The following is a 20,859-nucleotide window of genomic DNA, read 5'->3' as shown; positions in this document are numbered from 1 at the left end:
GTGCCACCAATCCACCATCATTTGCAAATACATTCATTAAAAATCCTACAATGTGATTTTCTGGATTTTTTTTTCTTCTCATTTTGTCTGTCATAGTTGAAGTGTACCTATGATGAAAACTACAGGCCTCTCTCATCTTTTTAAGTGGGAGAACTTGCACAATTGGTGGCTGACTAAATACTTTTTTGCCCCACTGTACATACTTTTTTTTAGAATATACCTTTATTATTCCCTGCTAACCCTACTACCCTTCCCCCAATTGGAGTAAACTAATACATATCATGCACATTTTACAGACGCAATCTATTTTTACAATAGTTATTTTGTTTTTAATCCTTCCTCTATTTCTTACGTCCATCCAGTTTGATTTGTATTTGTAACTGTGCTATTTCACAACATTTCTGAACCTATATATAAAACACCATGTTAACATTATTAAAGTGACCAGTGTTGGATGACTAGCGGATACTAAGGTGCAGGGTAGTGACAGTGTCAGGGCAGGGTACTGGGCATGGGTGGTAAGTGATGACTGTTTAGCAGTCTGATGGTCTGTAAATAGAAGCTGTTTAACAGTCTCTCAGTCCCATATTTGATGCACCTGAACTGTCTCCAACTTCTAGATGGTAGTGGGGTAAACAGGCCATGGCTCGGAAGGGGTCAAGCAGAATTTCTTCAGCTTCCTGAGGTTGAAGAGGCGCTATTGCGCCTTGTTCGCCAGTGTGGCGGGACCATAAAGGGGGAAGCTTAGTCAGTTGTACAACTGAATGCCTTCAACTGAAATGTGTCTTCTGCATTTAACCCAATGTCTCGGAATCAGACAGGTGCGGGGGGCTGCCTTAATCGACATCCACGTCTTCAGCGCTAGGGGAACAGTGGGTTAACTGCCTTGCTCGGGCAGAACGACAGATTTTTACCTTGTCATCTTGGGGATTCGATTGGTTACTGGCCCAACGCTCAGTGATGTGAAAGCCAAGTACTTGAAGCTTTTGACAATACACCCTAACTGTAGCCTATAACAATGTAATATTTCCCAAAAGACTATCTTAATTTATATATTCACAATAATAATAGTTAGTATTAGTCGTTTGTAATTCTGCCTGACCACAATTTATTTATCCTTTATAGCAGAACAGCTTACATTTGTAGAATGCAAAGACTACTCTTGCTCGCTCTAGTTTAGATACCACTGTACAGTATTACATAGACATTCCAGGGGTTACAGCAGAGAGTTTGTCGATAACTGACAAATGAATGAATCCTTATAGCCTACGGGTAGCCTATACATGCTTTACCAGAGGACAGAAAACAGACCCACACCCAGATTCATTACCCAGGTTAAACCTGTTTGAGCTATAATAGGCTAGGCCTAGTTTGCTAACTTGCTTATTATTACAGTACTGGTAATTGCATGGTAATAGGATCACTTAGGGCCTGGAGTTTTTACTCTCATGATCTGACCAGGAAGAATTGTGGGGCCTTTGTTGTAGACCTTAAGATATGCTTTATGATTAACCTAAGGTTATGTTTCCAAGTTAACTTATTCACAAAGATTCAAATGCTGATCTTGCATGCTCAAAAAAGTATCTATTACCCTTGCCTCTATACAATGCAGCTCTGCCAGGACACCACAAGAGGGCCCTTAACCCATAACAAACCCTAAAAACTGAATGTTGGGCTGTAATATTTAACATTGTCCGAATATATGGTAGTTATGTGGCAGAATAAAATGTCTCAATATTATATGCACACCTTTCAAAATGACAACATGCTGAAGGTTGTGGATGTGTGGTTAAGGCTGAGCTTTGTGAATAGAGGGGTCTGTTATTGACATTCTGAGTCCCTCTCTTTTGTAGGCATGTCTGTTACCATGGTAATTCAAGCATTGAAGTGGTGTGGCAGGCACAGTGATCAAGCTGGGCCCCCAGATACTGAAAAGGGGAACACATTTGTTCTGCTTTTCCTTCCTTGTTGTTCATGTGTTGTAACATTATAAACACTGAACGACATGTAGTCACCGTCACCAAATATCCCATTTACAGAGGGGTGTAGGGATCATGGATGCCCCTTAACATGGCCGCCCTCATCATTATTTATACTGTGTAGCCTAACAACTCTTCCTTGTCTAATTCTATATGACAGAAGAAAGTACTGCATGTCACTAATAGGCCTGATGAAAGGACACACAGACTTCTTAAAGGTCAAATGCAGCTGTTTTTATCTCAATATCAAATAATTTCTGTTTAACAAGTATGTACCCTACTGTGATTGTGTCTTTTTGACCAATTTAATTTAAAATAAAAATAGCTTATTTAAAAATCCCAGTAAGGTTCTGAGGGGTATTTATGTCTGGGAATAAAGCCCTTTTGTGGGGAAAGACTAATTCTGATTGGCCCAGTGGGGAGCCAGGCCCAGCCAATCAGAATTCGTTTTTTTTTGTGAAGCTATTGTGTCTTTTTGACCATTTTAATTGGCTTCACCCCTGCACAGTCATGTGAAATCCATAGATTAGGGTCTAATGAATTTATTTCAGTTGACTGATTTCCTTATATGAATTGTAACTCAGTAAAATCTTTAATTGTTGCATTTATATTTTTGTACGGTATAGTTATTGGCAGAGAAGTCTCTTTCTTATTGATCTATTAACTAATTCACCCCCTGCTGATGTCACCAGGCAGGCCAGAACTCCATCCCACCAAAACTTCTCAAACAGCTTTTACACCAAGGGCATTATAATCAATTTCACAGTATTATTCCAACCTCATAGTTTTGAAATATATCACGTTTTTGTCTGCACTGGTCCTTGAAATACCCGTACAAAGCACATCCTGCAGGCACTGTGAAATGTGTGCGGCCTACAAATTTCCTCAACATTTTGTTGATAACCACTAACATTTGCAGCAGATTTGTTTTATCCAATAACAATTTATTTAGTTAGCCCTACACTTAACTGCAAAAAAATATCTAATTAAACTGCATGGGTGGCCAGGCAAAGAATGCAAACGGAAGCGTTCCTCGGGAGGGAGGGGGGATTTAAAGTCTGCTAATCCCCCTGTCCTCAATCTTTCGACAGTTCTGGAGAGAAGGACCGAGCAGGGCAGTCACCTGTGGGACGTGTAAGAAATCCTGAGATTACAACAAACTATCACAACGTTCTGGACTGTCTGTACAGCATACATATGCTTTTATTTTTATAGTTGCTAATGTGTCGTTAATTTAGATAAGCATTTACTCGCGTGCATCCGTTAATTGCGATCTACATCGAACGGTTAATCCTATTTGATAACGCTCCCAGCGCACGGGACTGGAGCGACAAACGTTTATTTTTCAGGCCTGAGGATATTGCTATTATTGAGATATTCCTCAATGAGCGACACAGAGAATTCCAACACGGATTCCAAATTGGAATCTGTCATACAGGTGATGTCATGGACAGTGCATGATTGCACTTTGATTTATACTTATTTTTTATGGTGAATTGGTATTCTCCTGTAAATAATTGATTTTCAGAAATATCAATATGCCACCAATATGTTATAATTATGTAGGCTAGTTGTAATTACAATAGACTTCTTCACTGGGGATGCTGATGGTTTAACACTTCGACAGAGATGCCATACATTCTGCTCTATGTTGTGTGCTGAAAATGTGTATGTGCACTCTGCAGAGTGTGAGGTCAGTGTTCTATTCTGAACACAGCTCTGTGGTAGACAGGAGTGACTGCTGAGACACCACCTGTCCTCATGGCACTGTGCACTGCAGGGCCCTGAGCTTTAGTCTGTCTCTGAGGACATGAACTCACAAGTAAGATAAGGATTGCAGAAAGGGTAATCAAATGGAAATTGGAGATTTAATTTGTCAAAAGTGTCCACATTCAACAGGATAATCAAAGTAGCCTCACACAATACTAGTAGGTGGCTGCAACAGCTGTTATCCTATCTTCAATGTACATGCTCTCTCGCTTTCTCTCCCCCTAACTCTCCTTTCTCCAATATAAATGCTTCTGTGTCTGTCTTCTACCAGAGGCTGGAGGAGAGTGTGTTGTCTGAAGAGAAGAGGCTGACAGTCCGAGGCGCCTCCCCTGAAGACCCACCTACGTGTTTACCTGCACGAGTCCGGGAGATCGTTACCAAGAACCTCAACGAGAGCCGTAAGGGGGATAGAGATAAAACTGCTGAACAGTTCATCAAATGTCTACCCTGACTATTTGCATTGACCCCCTTTTTATTTGCACCTACTCTCTTGCACCGGCTCTATGCACACTTACTGTACTCTACCCACACACTCACTGGACTCTACCCACACACTTACTGTACTCTACCCACACACTCACTGGACTCTACCCACACACTCACTGGACTTTACCCACACACTCACTGTACTCTACCCACACACTCACTGGACTCTACCCACACACTCACTGTACTCTACCCACACACTCACTGGACTCTACCCACACACTCACTGTACTCTACCCACACACTCACTGGACTCTACCCACACACTCACTGGACTCTACCCACACACTCACTGGACTCTACCCACACACTTACTGTACTCTACCCACACACTCACTGGACACTACCCACACACTTACTGTACTCTACCCACACACTCACTGGACTCTACCCACACACTTACTGTACTCTACCCACACACTCACTGGACTCTACCCACACACTTACTGTACTCTACCCACACACTCACTGTACTCTACCCACACACTCACTGGACTCTACCCACACACTTACTGTACTCTACCCACACACTCACTGGACTCTACCCACACACTTACTGTACTCTACCCACACACTCACTGGACTCTACCCACACACTTACTGTACTCTACCCACACACTCACTGGACTCTACCTCACACACACTCTACTGGACTCTACCCACACACTCACTGGACTCTACCCACACACTCACTGGACTCTACCCACACACTTACTGTACTCTACCCACACACTTACTGTACTCTACCCACACACTCACTGTACTCTACCCACACACTCACTGGACTCTACCCACACACTTACTGTACTCTACCCACACACTTACTGGACTCTACCCACACACTTACTGTACTCTACCCACACACTCACTGGACTCTACCCACACACTCACTGGACTCTACCCACACACTTACTGGACTCTACCCACACACTCACTGGACTCTACCCACACACTCACTGGACTCTACCCACACACTCACTGGACTCTACCCACACACTCACACATACTATACAGTCACAATTCAACACATACTCTGACACACACAAACCACACTCACATGTAGACACACTTTCACACTCTTCACATATGCTGCTGCTACTCTGTTTATTATCTATACTGATCGCCTAGTCACTTTACCCCTACCTACATGTACATATTACCTCCACTACTTTGTCCCCCTGCACATTGACTCGGTACCGGTGCTCCTTGTATATGGTCTCGTTATTGTTATTTTGTGTTCCTATTTCCAAAACATTTTTTTTACACATTTCTCATCATTTTTAACTCTGCATTGTTGGGAAAGGGCTCGTAAGTCAGCATTTCATGCTAAAGTCTACACTTGATGTATTCGGCGCATGTGACAAATACGATTTGAATTGAGTGTCCAATCACCTGATTATTAAAAAAAATCACAGATGTTTTCAAAGTCCTGAATATTGAATGAAGTGCTGTGCTCTTCATTAACACAAGTGGTTGTCTGCGCCTCTCTCTTTCCCCTCCCCACCCCAGCACCAGGAGCCATGTCCTCCGTGATGTCTGTCCAAGAGGAGAACCGGGTGCTGCAGGTAGAGCTGGGAAGGCTGGAGGATCTGCTGGCCCATAGCAGGGCAGACCGAGATGAGCTGGCTATCAAATACAGCGCCATCAGCGAGAGGGTAAGACACAGAGAAGAGAAGGCAGGAAAAAGAGATTGAGTGGAGAGAGGGAGAGAACAGTAAGTAAAAGATCAAATTAGATTATCCAGGAAAAGATAACAGGATTAGATGTGAAGTACAAAAGTAAATGGAGGTTGAGAGAGGGAGAATGAATGCATTTGTTGTAGTACTACACTAACCTGGTTGCTAGAGAAAAATATGTGGTGGGTTTAAATTCTTGACCCACCAATGTATTCTGAAATCTTTCCCATAGAGGACTAGTCAGAGGAGTTGCCATACACCAAACACTAAAGACAAAGTAGGCCACAGAGGGGAATTCCGTAGGGGCATTTCACAGACACATATAAGGAATACCAATGTACCCCTATCTCAATTCTCCTTTTACTATTTTCTTTGTCTGCTTGGAAGAGTTTTGTCCGTCTCCTTGGTTACGGGACTGGAATGAAGTGAAGTGGCATGTTGCTATGGCATTCGTCACCCCTGGTGATTGTAAACAGAGGCTTCAGAGGGGAGGAGAGGGGGGGATCAGGCCAGAGTGGGGGGGGGGGCTCAGTAGTATGGGGTTAGAATTTAGCCTAACTAAATGTGGTTGTACATTCAAGATTGTCAGCTCTAAAACAAACAGGAAATATCTCCTATGTTACCTTTGATCTTCAGATGTTCTTCAAATGGTGATTCAGATAACCAGCAGTTAAAATGACTCTTCTGACAAATGAAACGGATGTAAATGTAATGCTAAAATCCAACATCCAGGCTACTATAACATGAATCCACGTCAGTGCTTTATGGCTAAATTGTAGAATACAGAGAGGCTTATCTGTATAGACCCAGTTGTTGAGACCTACAGAGGTTCCTATGGAGACAGGTTTGTGTTTACTGCTTAGACTGAACTGTGGTGTTCTCCATGGAGAGGCCCTGAACATTCATTACAGTGCTGTTTACAACTCTCCTCAATCACAGAGCCCTCGGAGAAACCATTTTGGTCAGATACGGGTAGGTAGATGTAACTACCTTGCACCATGCAATAATTCTGAATTTATAACATAGAATTATGTTAAAAACATTTCAGCTTATTTTATTTATTTTCTATAGCATATCTGGCAAACCTGAAGAAAGACAGGGGTTACATATCAGTCTGAGTTCATAAGGCCGCGACTCCCCCTGTGCATCATCCCCCCCATGTGTTCTCATCCACTTAGCTAGAACAGGCTCTCCGCCTGGAGACGGGTGACGGGGAGCGGGATTCACCCGAGTCTCGCAGCCAGGCTCAGCAGAACATGGACCTGCGCCGGCGTCTGGACGAGGAACAGGCAGCCTACAAGCGTAAACTCACAGCCTACCAGGAGGGCCAGCAAAGACAGGCTCAGCTGGTGCAGAAACTGCAGGCCAAGGTATCACACTATGATGCATCTGTTTCCATTCACCTCCCATATATTTGGAGGTTAAAGGGTGTTTTACTAGTTCATTTATAGGCCCGTAATTGCCTGTCAACCCTCTCAGTTGTCAACAGAAGAACACACACATGAACATAAAGCAGGTGATGGCAGTGTTTTCTTTTCGTGGTTGTAATACGGGATGTAAGTTCATGAACCTCATACAGTGGGGCAAAAAAGTATTTAGTCAGCCACCAATTGTGCAAGTTCTCCAACTTAAAAAGATGAGAGAGGCCTGTAATTGTCATCATAGGTACACTTCAACTATGACAGACAGGATGAGAAGAAAAAAATCCAGAAAATCACATTGTAGGATTTTTTATTAATTTATTTGCAAATTATGGTGGAAAATAAGTATTTGGTCACCTACAAACAAGCAAGATTTCTGGCTCTCACAGACCTGTAACTTCTACTTTAAGAGGCTCCTCTGTCCTCCACTCATTACCTGTATTAATGGCACCTGTTTGAACTTGTTATCTGTATAAAAGACACCTGTCCACAAGCTCAAACAGTCACACTCCAAACTCCACTATGGCCAAGACCAAAGAGCTGTCAAAGGACACCAGAAACAAAATTGTAGACCTGCACCAGGCTGGGAAGACTGAATCTGCAATAGGTAAGCAGCTTGGTTTGAAGAAATCAACTGTGGGAGCAATTATTAGGAAATGGAAGACATACAAGACCACTGATAATCTCCCTTGATCTGGGGCTCCACGCAAGATCTCACCACGTGGGGTCAAAATGATCGCAAAAATCCCAGAACCACACGGGGGGACCTAGTGAATGACCTGCAGAGAGCTGGGACCAAAGTAACAAAGCCTACCATCAGTAACACTATGCGGCCAAGGACTCAAATGCTGGAGTGCCAGATGTGTCCCCCTGCTTAAGCCTGTACATGTCCAGGCCTGTCTGAACTTTGCTAGAGAGCATTTGGATGATCCAGAAGAAGATTGGGAGAATGTCATATGGTCAGATGAAACCAAAATATAACTTTTTGGTAAAAACACAACTTGTCGTGTTTGGAGGACAAAGAATGCTGAGTTGCATCCAAAGATCACCATACCTACTGTGAAGCATGGGGGTGGAAACATCATGCTTTGGGGCTGTTTTTCTGCAAAGGGACCAGGACGACTGATCCGTGTAAAGGAAAGAATGAATGGGGCCATGTATTGTGAGATTTTAAGTGAAAACCTCCTTCCATCGGCAAGGGCATTGAAGATGAAACGTGGCTGGGTCTTTCAGCATCACAATGATCCCAAACACACCGCCCGGGCAACAGAGTGGCTTCTTAAGAAGCATTCCAACATCTTTGGAGGGAGTTGAAAGTCTGTGTTGCCCAGCAACAGCCCCAAAACATCACTGCTCTAGAGGAGATCTGCATGGAGGAATGGGCCAAAATACCAGCAACAGTGTGTGAAAACCTTGTGAAGAGTTACAGAAAACGTTTGAAAACGTCATTGCCAACAAAGGGTATATAACAAAGTATTGAGATAAACTTTTGTTATTGACCAAATACTTATTTTCCACCATAATTTGCAAATTAATGAATTAAAAATCCTACAATGTGATTTTCTGGATTTCTTTTCTTCTCATAGTTGAAGTGTACATATGATGAAAATTACAGGCCTCTCTCATCTTTTTAAGTGGGAGAACTTGCACAATTGGTGCTGACTAAATACTTTTTTGCCCCACTGTAGATGTCTTCCTGTATGACATCACTGTCCTACGGACATTTGATGCTGACAAATAGGAACCTGATGCTGATTACCTAGTCTATATTAGGTCACCAGTCAGAGAGCAGATCACCTCACTGTGTCCTCCCCTCCAGGTCCTGCAGTACAAGAAGAGGTGTGGAGATCTAGAGCAGACTCTAGTGGAGAAGTCCTCGGAGCTGGAGCAGCACAGACTGAGTGTTCGTACTGCTCTACACCACTATGGAGACATTCTGAAACAACTAACCATGCCATTTAGTAACAACATTGAGTTAATCTACAATTCACATCTGATGCATAACTGTTATTCTTATTTCCCTTTAGGGTCGTTGTGATATGTCCAGCAACAGCCACCATCGAGACGAGGAGGATCCATGCGGCGACCTGGAAAATGCTCTCATCCGGTTGGAGGAGGAGCAGCAAAGGTTAATGATTGGAAACTGCCTGTGCCAATCAGCAATGAAGCTAATGACGTACAGAATTCAATGCAATTGATGCAATGCCGTGTTATGTTCCACAGGAGCAGCAGTCTGTCTGCAGTGAACGCCATGCTGAGAGAGCAGTTGGAGCAGGCAGGACTGGCCAATGAGGCACTCAGCCAGGACATACGCAGACTCACTGCTGATTGGTCCAAATCCAGGGAGGAGCTGGAGCAGAGGGAGTCTGATTGGAGGAGGGAGGAGGAAGTGTGTATTATAATTTTTGTGGATGGCTGTTTTCAATTTTCATATTAGAAGCACTTCTCTTATTTCTGTCATGTGACATTGACATTTCACAATTTCTCTCATTTAGTCTTTCCACAGTTATTTCAGCAGTGAGCACAGTCGTCTGCTATCCGTGTGGCGACAGGTGGTGGGCTTCCGTAGACAGGTCTGTGAGCTGAAGAGCGCCACAGAGAGGTCCGAACAATTAACTCGCAACACACTGCATAAATGCACTACATTATATAGTTGCATGCCTGTGTCTTTGAATTCTTTCATATTTCCCCTTTTCCCCTGCCAGGGACCTGTCAGACATGCGTAACGAGCTGGCCCGGGCCTCCCACTCTGTCCAGTCATCCTGCTCCGGCCTGTCCTCCACGCTGCGCAGCCGGGAGGGAGGGGCGGCTCTGGCCCTGGAGCGGGAAGTGGCGCTGCGGGGGCAGCTGGAGCTGCAGCTTAGAGAACGGGTGGCTGAAATGATGAGCCTGCAGACCAGGACTGACGCTGAAAGGGCTGAGCTCAACGCCAGGTCAGAGAGAGAGTACTGAACACCAGGTCAGAGAGAGAGAACTGAACGCCAGGTCAGAGAGAGAGAACTGAACGCCAGGTAGAGAGAGAACTGAACGCCAGGTCAGAGAGAGAACTGAACACCAGGTCAGAGAGAGAACTGAACGCCAGGTCAGAGAGAGAACTGAACGCCAGGTCAGAGAGAGAACTGAACACCAGGTCAGAGAGAGAGAACAACACCAGGTCAGAGAGAGAGAACTGAACACCAGGTCAGGGAGAGAGAACTGAACGCCAGGTCAGAGAGAGAGAACTGAACACCAGGTCAGAGAGAGAGAACTGAACACCAGGTCAGAGAGAGAACTGAACACCAGGTCAGAGAGAGAGAACTGAACATCAGGTCAGAGAGAGAGAACTGAACATCAGGTCAGAGAGAGAGAACTGAACACCAGGTCAGAGAGAGAACTGAACACCAGGTCAGAGAGAGAACTGAACACCAGGTCAGAGAGAGAGAACTGAACGCCAGGTCAGAGAGAGAGAACTGAACGCCAGGTCAGAGAGAGAGAACTGGTCAGACTGCCAGGTCAGAGAGAGAGAGGTCAGAGAGAGAGAACTGAACGCCAGGTCAGAGAGAGAGAACTGAACGCCAGGTCAGAGAGAGAGAACTGAACGCCAGGTCAGAGAGAGAGAACTGAACACCAGGTCAGAGAGAGAGAACTGAACACCAGGTCAGAGAGAGAGAACTGAACACCAGGTCAGGGAGAGAACTGAACACCAGGGGCCTCATTTATAAACGTTGCGTAGGCACAAAATAAGTGCTATGCCACTTTCGAAGCAAATTTTGTGATTTATAAAAACAAACTTGACCGGAGAATGTGCGGTCCTCCACGGACACATACCTACCTATGACCCATACGTACGCACATAAACTGGAGGAATTAGAAACTACGACTCTGATGGCAGAAGGATGAAACTCGAGAAAAGCTTTGAAATTGATACCATTGTGTAAAATAAATCAAAATAATACCTCTCACGTATTATATATGAAGAGTTCCCTGGTGTGCACACAAAAAACAGACAAAAACATGATTTAGGATAATAAATACAAACAGAGATATCTGTTTTTGCAAAAGAACCCCTCACATATGTTGTACAGTTTAATCGGGAATCATATTTAATTGGATCTGTAATTATTAAACAATACTTGCATGTTATGAAATGTATTCTCATGAATATTAAGGTGAACAGTTGGACAAATTACATTTAAACTGATGCTGTTTACGATGCCTCAGTTGGGCAGATACCAGTATACAGTTTCATATATTATTATCACATGTTCGTTGCGCAGAACTGTCAGTGTGGTAATGGCCTTGTCATTGTCAGTTACAATCAGGGTAATTACGCAACTGGGTGGCTTTGACAATCAAATGGTTGGATATAAAAAGGCATGCAATTACAACGCGTAATGACGCACAACGGCTGCTTTGGCACTGATGGAAGACTTAGCCGTGCCTGTCCCACTTCAACTCCTTGGCAACCTCGTTAATAGCATCGATGGTGTCTCTTTGCGTTTGCAGGACTGCATCTGTGAGGACACGGCCGCTGGTTGTGACACACAAGGTGCAGTGGAGTCGCCGGGGCTGGGCGCACTCAGCTCCTGCTCAGCTGCAGCACCACTGGCCCGGTAGAACACTCAGCTCCTGCTCAGCTGCAGCACCACTGGCCCGGTAGAACACTCAGCTCCTGCTCAGCTGCAGCACCACTGGCCCGGTAGAATACTCAGCTCCTGCTCAGCTGCAGCACCACTGGCCCGGTAGAACACTCAGCTCCTGCTCAGCTGCAGCACCACTGGCCCGGTAGAACACTCAGCTCCTGCTCAGCTGCAGCACCACTGGCCCGGTAGAACACTCAGCTCCTGCTCAGCTGCAGCACCACTGGCCCGGTAGAACACGCAGTGACTAAAAACAAAGAAAATGTCACAATTGTTTGTGTAAATACATTTTTAAACACAACTTGAATGCATTTGGTCTACTCTTTTCAAAGTAGGGAATACTAATACCTGGATCTTCTGGTGCGTCTGTCCCCCTCCACCTCTGTCACTACTCCACTCAGGAGGGATTCCCCTATAATACCGGCAAGTCGTTCGTTTCCCCCGTCCATGGCACAAACACTTTGTCTGTGTACGGCTGCGTATTTTGGCCTTTCTGATGAAAATTAATTAGGTGCGTGAAAATTAATTAGGGGCGTTTCGCTGACTATTTATAGGCAACTATAGGCGTTAAAAGGGTGGCTCACGTGCGCCCAATTTCGAGTTGATTGTGATTCATAAAAGGAAACCGGCATGGGACATGTGTGCGCACTGTGTTATCAATCAGAATATTTTTGTGCTTAAGAAATTTTTGCGTTTCGTCCGTACGCCACCTTTTGACGTGAATCCTCTGCACAGTTTTAAAAATGAGGCCCCTGGTCAGAGAGAGAACTGAACACTGCTCAGTCACTGTCTGCATCCCAAATGGCACCCTACATAGTACAATAGTTTTGAGCAGAGCCCTATGGGATTCAGACACTGTCGGTCTGTCTGTCTGTGTCTTTGTGTTTAGTAAGTGGCAGCCTGATCTGCCTGGTGGTGGTAGACAAATCAGGAGTGTAACGTGCATCGTAGAGATTCCATGGTATGCTAAGTGATCTGTGTGTTTATGGTCAGGCTGTCAGATGCAGTGCGAGAGGTGGAGAGGCTGAAGAGCCAGAGTGAGGAGAAAGACAGGGACGTGGCCTCACTGACCAAGAGACTGGAGGTGAGGGACTGGCCTGTGTGAACCCAGCAGAGATACTTCCTGTAGCCATTAGCCATCATACCCCTCCCTTCTCACTATGGTTCTATCCTCCTGCAGGAGCAGAGTGGCAACGATGAGACAGACATGCAGGTGATGAGGGCTCATACTGAAACACTACTGGACACACTGAGAGACATTGCCCAGGTACAGCCATCACACACACACACACACACACCACACCACACCACACACACCACACCACACCACACCACAAACAAACAAACAAAGGGAAGCTTTGACCAAAACCCTTTATTGAATCCTCTTCCCAGACTGTCCTATCCGATGGGGACTCGTCATCAGAAGCAGACCAGGAGAACACTGGGGCTCCTCTATTGGCTCTTCTCCATGGCTCCTCCCCTCACCGCTCCTCATCACCATGGGGATCCACCTCTCCCAGGCGTTACTCCTCGTTGGCCACCGTCCCAGAGGCCAGCCTGTCAGCTCTGCGGTCTGCTGTCAACAGCAGACATCTCCAGCTGCAGGTACCCTGTCCCTCTGCTGCAGCTGGACACATTAACACATCTACTACTATCTATATGGGTTCACTATATTTATTCTCTGGGATTGGAAATTGAGGTTGCTTTATTCCAATGTTACATTGTCTAACGTTCCTCTGTATCACTTTCAGTGTTCAGTGTCCCACTCTCTCATCTGCCTCTGTCTCTCTGGTCCACAGGAGGTCCGAGGGCGTCTCTCCTCTGCCCAGTCATCAGTACAATTGCTGCGCAGGCAGCTAGCAGAGGCGGAATCAGCCAAGCGGGAGGCGGAACAGCGCAGTCAGACCCTGCATGGAGAGAGGGATGGAGTTCAGAGAGAGAAGGACACCACACAGAGAGAGAGAGACCGTCTGAAACAAGACAGGGACACACTGGCTAGGTACAACCAGGAGGGCTGAGGCAGACTTCTAACACAACTTGGGTGATGGAAAACCCTTTAGGACCAGGAAGTGTCTGCCCTCAGTGCCCTAGTTAAAGAACACTTACTCTATGTATATTAATGGTTACATTTCAGTCGATATTTCTAATGTATCCATTGTCCTGTTGTGTTCTGTGTCTTGGTCTCTATCCTGTCAGTGAGAAGGTGGCTGTGGAGAAGGCAGCCCAGGCAGCTCTGATCAAGGCCCAGATTCTGCAGATGGACTGTGAGAAGCTGCAGCAGGCCGTGACGTCGGCCCAGAGAGAAAGGGATCACGAGAGAGAGGAGAAGGTGGACGCGCTGCAGGAGAGAGACCGGGCCAAGGCAGAGACCGACAGAGTGTGAGTGAGAATGTGTGAAAATAAAGGTGGAAGGGAGAGAGTGATGGGGGAAAAATAAGTGAATGATGAAATTATGAGAAAGGAGGAGACGAGGGAAGTAAATGATGAGAATTAGAAGGAGGATATTGCAAGTATACTGTATATAACTGTATTCCTATCCTTGTCCTCTGTCCCTGGTACCTGTCCCCACAGTCAGAAGCAGTGGGAGCAGAGTGAGAGCCGGGCGTCTGTCCAGAGAGGGGAGCTGTCTACAGTGAGAGAGAGTCACCACCAGGCAGAGGTGGAGAGGCAGCTGCTGGAAGGAGAGAAGACCCAGCTCACTGAGGCGTTGGCCCGGGTATGACACACACAGATACGGATACGGATGCCACTATAACTATCTGGCTCCTCTTGTGTTTGCTTGTCATATTTTTGGTCCCTTTAACTTCCTCTCTGTTCTATGCTGAAAGGTTACCGATCCTCTGTGTTACATATCCTTGTATGTTTTGTCCCCGGTCCCCCAGGCTGAGAGCAGTAATGCAGAGCTCTCTCTGCTGGTCAACAAGCTTCACTCTGAGGAGGCTGCCCTCCGAGACTCTCTGGCCAAGATGGGCAGCATGAATGAGGGCCTGGCCCAGGACAAGTCTGACCTCAACTCCATCATCAGCCAGGTGGGACCAACACCGTGATCAACATTTGACTGACACGTGGTGGATGTCATATAGAACTGATGCAAGAGTGACCATGTCATCAAATCAAATCAAAGCATTGCCCTTGCTAATATGTTGGGATCATGGTATGCGTATTGCCTATCAGGATTGCTTGTAGTTTTAAATGTAAGCCTTGCACACCCGTCCTGACTCTCATATGTGTCCATGTTTCTCTCTCAGCTTGAAGAGGAGAAGGCCTACCTGCAGGCCCAGAAACATGAAGCGGAGCAGGAGAAGATGACCATCAGAGATGAGCTCGTCCGATTGGAACAGGACAGGCTAGAGTTGGACTCCGCCCGCCTCGCCCTCCACCAGTCCTTGCAGGAGTCTGAGCTGAGCAGGGTGGGGATGGAGGCGGAGCTTCAGAGCCTCAGGGCCGATAGAGTGAAGCTGCAGGACAAAGTCACTCAGGTATATGATGAGTGTCCTCTCCACTCTGAATGGGAATGTGGCAAGAAAGAGCTTCTGTCACTCTGGACTAATCAGTAATTAACAGTGCATGAAAATCACTGGGTTCTGAAACCTCATTGTTCCAGTGAACCTTTGTCTGTAAATGTGTACAGTTTTACTGCATGTACCTGTGTATCTCTCTGCTGACAGCTGTGTGGCGAGGTGAGCTCTCTGGGGGCGGAATTGGGCATGGCCCGCGGTGAGGAACAGAGGCAGGGCGTGGCTCTGGAGGAAGTAGGGCGGGGCCGGGCGGAGCTGGTCAGGGAGAGGGCGGGGCTGGTGGTCCAGCTGACTGCATCGGAGAGAGAGAACGCCACACTAACAGAGGAGTTGGCCGCATTCAGGTGAGAGATGTGTGTCTGACCAACGGTGTGTGTATTTCTGTGTGTGTGTTGACAAAATGGTCCCTAATATTAGTGTCCATGCCCCTGCAGGTCAGAGCGGGAGGCCTTGGAGACCAGCCTGTTTGAGGTGCAGCAGCAGCTGGTTCAGCTAGAGTTTCGCAGAGAGCAGCTAGAAGCAGAGAACCAGAGCCTGCGGCTACTCAGGGAGACCACCACCGGTGAGAGATGGAGAGAGACAGAGAGGAGGATGAGAAATAAATGACCATGTGGAGGGAAATGAAATAAATGGGTGAGAAGAGGAGAATAGGTAGGAGAGAGAGAAAGTCTGTGAGAGTAAGAAAGGAAGAGGGGAGGATGGATATGTTGGAATGGAGGAAAATGATTAAGGAACATTGAGGGAGAGAGCCATAGATCAGGAATTAGAAACCTGTGTTTAACCCCTTACACTCGTGGAAATTGGGCTATATGGATATGGCCAAATTGAAATGGTTCTAACAGAACTATAAAAAGTATAAGCATGACCAGGGTAGCAATTGAAAGAAAAGCCTTTGGAGATTATGGGGAAAGAACACAACAGTTCACCTGACACAAGACTGAATCCAGACATTACACTGTTGATTTTATGTGCATTTTACATTTACTGGACATTTCACAGCATTTGTTAATAACGAAATCTGAAAATACATTCAGTAACATAATAGAAATATGCATTGACATTTTGGAGTAGGTGCAAAATAAGAAAAAACGCAATCCCAAAATGTTCCATTATACTGTAAATCCCAAACTGGGTCAGTTGGGCATGATTTGAAAGCTTATTCTATTGCCAACATGGCTAACTAAGTTATAAAATACAATCTTACAGTTTTAGGCTTTCAGAAGGCACTTCAGACCAACAAATTGTAATTTTGGTGCACATAGAATGGAGTCATGAGTGCTTTCAAGTGCTTGTTCTGTGGCAAATGTTCGACACAATACGACAAACAGGCTTATTCTGTTCAGGACAACCCGGGGATTAGCACATGCCATAGCGATCATAAACGTTGATACTGTAAATGACATGAGTTTTCTAATACGGAAATGTGAAGTAAACGTTTGGACTCACGGCTGTGTGGTTTGCTTGTATGACATCAAAGCGGTATTTATTATAATTCTCAACGTCTCATCTTTCAAAACACATCGACTCCTCTCGATTTACAGCATTTCCCTCGCAAATATGCAAAAGTAGCTGATTATTCGGAGGGATGGGTCTCTTCAAGTCGTGCACGGTGCTCAAGTTTATAAAGGCTGTCAGCCAAAACCATACAGCTCTGTGAAGTGGAGAACCGGGGCTCTGGTGTCATATATAGCATGTTACAATGACAAGATCTACCATTTTCAACCCATATATGAATGGGGCTGTGAGTGGAGAGGGTTACAGCCCTTATTTAAAAACTGTTGCTGCGTTTGATGGTGTATCTGTTGTATGACTGAGTCTGTATGAACACAGGTGTGAAACTGGTCATCATGTCTGATATTGTCCTGTGTAGCGGAGCTGAGGCGTGTGCGCGCGGATGGGGAGAATGTGCTGGCGCAGAGTGAGAGGGAGAGAGAAGCTTTGAGCCAGGCCCTGACTACCACCCAGCAGGAGTCCCAGCAGGCCCTCCACACCGCCATCACTGACCACCAGGAGGAGGCAGAGAGACTGACCGCTGAAAAGGTGAGGAGGGCTCAGGCTGGATTGTGTCTGTCTGTCTAGGCCTGTTTGGAGAAGTGTTTGTGCTAGCAGTAAGGGTACTATTTGGATGGTTTTACTGTAAAGAAATTTGTTCTTGCTTTTTCTTGCTTTGCCCAAGGTGTCTCACTGTAGGTCTTGATTCTACTCAGTTGTTCATGTTCTTTATTTGGGCTGGTTTAACCCATGCAATGAACATGAACAACTGAGTGTGTTTGTTCTCCAGGAGGCCCTGCGTCGCAGTTTGGAGTTTGAACAGGAGGGGGCACTGCGACAGGTCAGACAGGAAGCAGAAGAGCAGCTCCTCAGAGCCGAGAGAGACCGGGAGGACCTGAAAGATGAAGTGAGGAGTCTGCAGCATGACAGAGATCAGAGTCTGCTACAGGCAGAGACAGAGAAACAACAGGTCAGGCACATCTGAAAGTCCATACAAACACAATGCGGGCTCTATTTTCAGCTGGCGCTAAGGTCTGAGGGGCAAGTGTCATCTAAAACCTGTGCACTGGCATTTTACCGCCCTAACGCCAGGTTTGGCAATTAACCTGTCTTAAATCAGCTCGCTTGCACTGAGGTGGGAGGGATGGCAATATATATATTATATTTGAGGTGTGTCCTTAAAAACAAGCGCAGAAGTAACCATTTTATGCAGCGCTAATGGGAAGTTGTAAGACCCACAGCCTGTCCAGCCACGACGCACAGTGCCCATGGAGGAGACGTGCATTTTGTGCCAGTGAATCTTGTATTTATACGGAACAAAAATATTAATGCAACATGTAAGGTGTTGGTCCATGTTTCATGAGCTGAAATAAAAAATCCCAGAAGTGTTCCATACACACACAAAGCATATTTCTCCCAAATGTGGTGGCTAGATTTGTTTACATCCCTGTTAGTGAGCATTTCTCCTTTGCCAAGATAATCCATCCACCTTACAGCTGTGGTATATAAAGAAGTTGATTAAACAGCATGATCATTACACTGGACATACCTTGTGCTGGGAACAACAAATGGCCACTCTAAAATGTGCAGTTTTGTCACACAATGCCACAGATGTCTCAAGTTTTGAGGGAGTGTGCAATTGGCATGCTGAAGGCAGGAATGTCCACCAGAGCTGTTACCAGATAACATCATTTTTATTTTTATACCATAAGCCGCCTCCAACATCTTTTTAAAGAATTTGGCAGTGCGTCCATCCGGACCACAGACCACGTGTAACCACGCCAGCCCAGGACCTCCACATCCAGCTTCTTAACCTGTAGGATCATCTGAGACCAGCCACCTGGAAAGCTGATGAAACTGTTGGTTTGCACAATAATTTCTGCACAAACTGTCAGAAACCATCTCAAAAAGCTCATCTGCGTGCTCGTCATCCTCACCAGGGTCTTGACCCGACTGCAGTTAAGCGTTGTAACCGAGTTCAGTGGGCAAATGTTCACCTTCAATGGCCACTGGCATGCTGGGGAAGTGTGCTCTTCACAGATGAATCCCGGTTTAAACTGTACCGGGCAGATGGCAGACAGCGAGTATGGCATCGTGTGGGTGAGTTGCTGATGTCAACGTTGAGAACAGAGTGTCCCATGCTGGCGATGGAGTTATGGTATCGGCCGGCATAAGCTATGGACAACAAACACAATTGCATTTTATCGATGGAAATTTGAATGCACAGAGATACTGTGAGAAGATCCTGAGGCCCATTGTCGTGCCATTCATCCGCCGCCATCACCTCATGTTTCAGCATGATAATGCACGGCACCATGTCACAAGGATCTGTACACAATTCCTGGAAGCTGAAAATGTCCCAGTTCTTCCAGGGCCTGCATACTCACCAGACATGTCACCCATTGAGCACATTTGGGATGCTCTGGATCGACCTGTACGACAGCGTGTTCCAGTTCCCACCAATATCCAGCACCTTCGCACAGCCATTGAAGAGGGGAGGGACAACATTCCACAGGCCACAATCAACAGCCTGATCAACTGTATGCGAAGGAGAGGTGTCGCGCTGCATGGGGCAAATGGCGATCACACCAGATACTGACTGGTTTTCTGATTCACGTCCCTACCTTTTTTTAAAGGTATCTGTGACCAACCGATGCATAACGTATCTTTAAGTCGTGAAATTCATAGATTAGGGCTTAATGAATTTATTTCAATTGATTGATTGATTTCCTAATATGAACTGTAAAATCTTATAAATTGTTGCATGTTGCGTTTTCAATAGTTTTGTTCAGTGTAGAAACAAAAAAACGATTGGTTTCCATCCCGTTTAAATTGATTAAAAACTAAGCATTGCCTACCTTCCCCTTAATCAAGGCTGGTTTAGAGGCATCACATAGGTATATTGTTGTCCTAGCCATTAACCAAGTATACAAATAAATAAATTAGGTTTTAAATGGTCTACTGAAATGTTCTGAAATATTGTAGTAAAATATGCACATATTTGCAAATCCATTTTTCTGGACACTGGATTACGTGTACCCTAAATATTCTGGTTTTGTTTTGTTAAGACCCTCCAGGACAGGACTGACTCAGAGCAGATTGTGGATACATATTATTTTCTTCATATTTCTAGCTGTAAAATACTAAATCCATGTTTATAAAATGCATTTTTGGCAAATGTATTATCGAGAGATTATTTATTTTTTACAACATACCAACAATTCCCTCTGGGCAAGTCTGGAGAATATGTCTAAGTATTACCACACACAATTTGGGGAAAGCAGATGCAACTGAAGCTGAGGAAATGGAGTTGGCATGTGGGAAGAGTCTGACTTTCAGGAAATGGCAGTTAAAGGCAAGGACACTGAATTTAGACTGCCAAACACCAAACACCTTTTTAGATCCAATCACCATCCCTTTAAACTAAGTTACTCTATATATATATATATATTCCAATTTGTTACATTCTCTATGAAAAGGGCTTTTAACCATTGTGTAATTAAAAATAGTGAGTTTTGAAATTATGGATGTATGACCATTTATAAAGTGGATAGAATTCATGAAACTTTGATGGTAAGATAAATAAAAGAAAATATACCTTTTCATCAAGATTTTGATCGTTTTATGTGTTTAAATACTAATATTAGTGAGCCAAAATACCAACAAATCTTAAAATGTATAGGTATTTGCAAAAAAGTCATTTCAGCCTGTAGTTCCGGCCTTAAATCATCTATTCGTCAGAGTGTCTTGATTTGAAAATATACAGTACTGCACATCCTTAAACATACACACATATGCCTACCTGCATACTTAATTTTGCTTGTTCAAGTATCCATCCCCATCTTCAAAGAGCGCCTCTCATCCGTTTACCAAAGCAGGGAAGGGGTGATGCGTAAAGA

At 45.1% G+C, this 20,859-nt stretch overlaps 1 protein-coding gene across 3 annotated transcripts in view; it reads left to right on the top strand.

Annotated features, from left to right (window-relative positions):
* The window catches only part of LOC135540032 (rootletin-like), a 45,839-nt gene that overhangs the window by 2,803 nt on the left and 22,177 nt on the right, over positions 1 to 20,859 (top strand). For 2 of the 3 annotated variants that reach the window (XM_064966336.1, XM_064966335.1), the window contains exons 1-21: positions 3,064 to 3,417; positions 4,021 to 4,147; positions 5,745 to 5,890; positions 7,090 to 7,281; positions 9,152 to 9,235; positions 9,360 to 9,460; positions 9,556 to 9,721; positions 9,828 to 9,934; positions 10,038 to 10,265; positions 12,945 to 13,035; positions 13,132 to 13,218; positions 13,344 to 13,556; positions 13,751 to 13,950; positions 14,148 to 14,330; positions 14,523 to 14,667; positions 14,834 to 14,980; positions 15,200 to 15,430; positions 15,620 to 15,813; positions 15,904 to 16,031; positions 17,340 to 17,509; positions 17,751 to 17,930. In XM_064966336.1, coding sequence (XP_064822408.1) covers positions 3,364 to 3,417; positions 4,021 to 4,147; positions 5,745 to 5,890; positions 7,090 to 7,281; positions 9,152 to 9,235; positions 9,360 to 9,460; positions 9,556 to 9,721; positions 9,828 to 9,934; positions 10,038 to 10,265; positions 12,945 to 13,035; positions 13,132 to 13,218; positions 13,344 to 13,556; positions 13,751 to 13,950; positions 14,148 to 14,330; positions 14,523 to 14,667; positions 14,834 to 14,980; positions 15,200 to 15,430; positions 15,620 to 15,813; positions 15,904 to 16,031; positions 17,340 to 17,509; positions 17,751 to 17,930 — 3,174 coding nt within the window. In that variant the 5' untranslated portion in view covers positions 3,064 to 3,363. Of the gene's footprint in view, positions 1 to 3,063; positions 3,418 to 4,020; positions 4,148 to 5,744; positions 5,891 to 7,089; positions 7,282 to 9,151; positions 9,236 to 9,359; positions 9,461 to 9,555; positions 9,722 to 9,827; positions 9,935 to 10,037; positions 10,266 to 12,944; positions 13,036 to 13,131; positions 13,219 to 13,343; positions 13,557 to 13,750; positions 13,951 to 14,147; positions 14,331 to 14,522; positions 14,668 to 14,833; positions 14,981 to 15,199; positions 15,431 to 15,619; positions 15,814 to 15,903; positions 16,032 to 17,339; positions 17,510 to 17,750; positions 17,931 to 20,859 lie in introns of those variants that run through there. The other variant, XM_064966337.1, reaches the window with a different exon arrangement.

The sequence above is a fragment of the Oncorhynchus masou genome, chromosome 5 (genome assembly GCF_036934945.1).
Source record: "Oncorhynchus masou masou isolate Uvic2021 chromosome 5, UVic_Omas_1.1, whole genome shotgun sequence".
NCBI classification, from domain to species: domain Eukaryota; kingdom Metazoa; phylum Chordata; class Actinopteri; order Salmoniformes; family Salmonidae; genus Oncorhynchus; species Oncorhynchus masou.
Note: the sequence above shows the minus strand (reverse complement) of the source record. Positions and strands in the feature narration are given on the sequence as shown.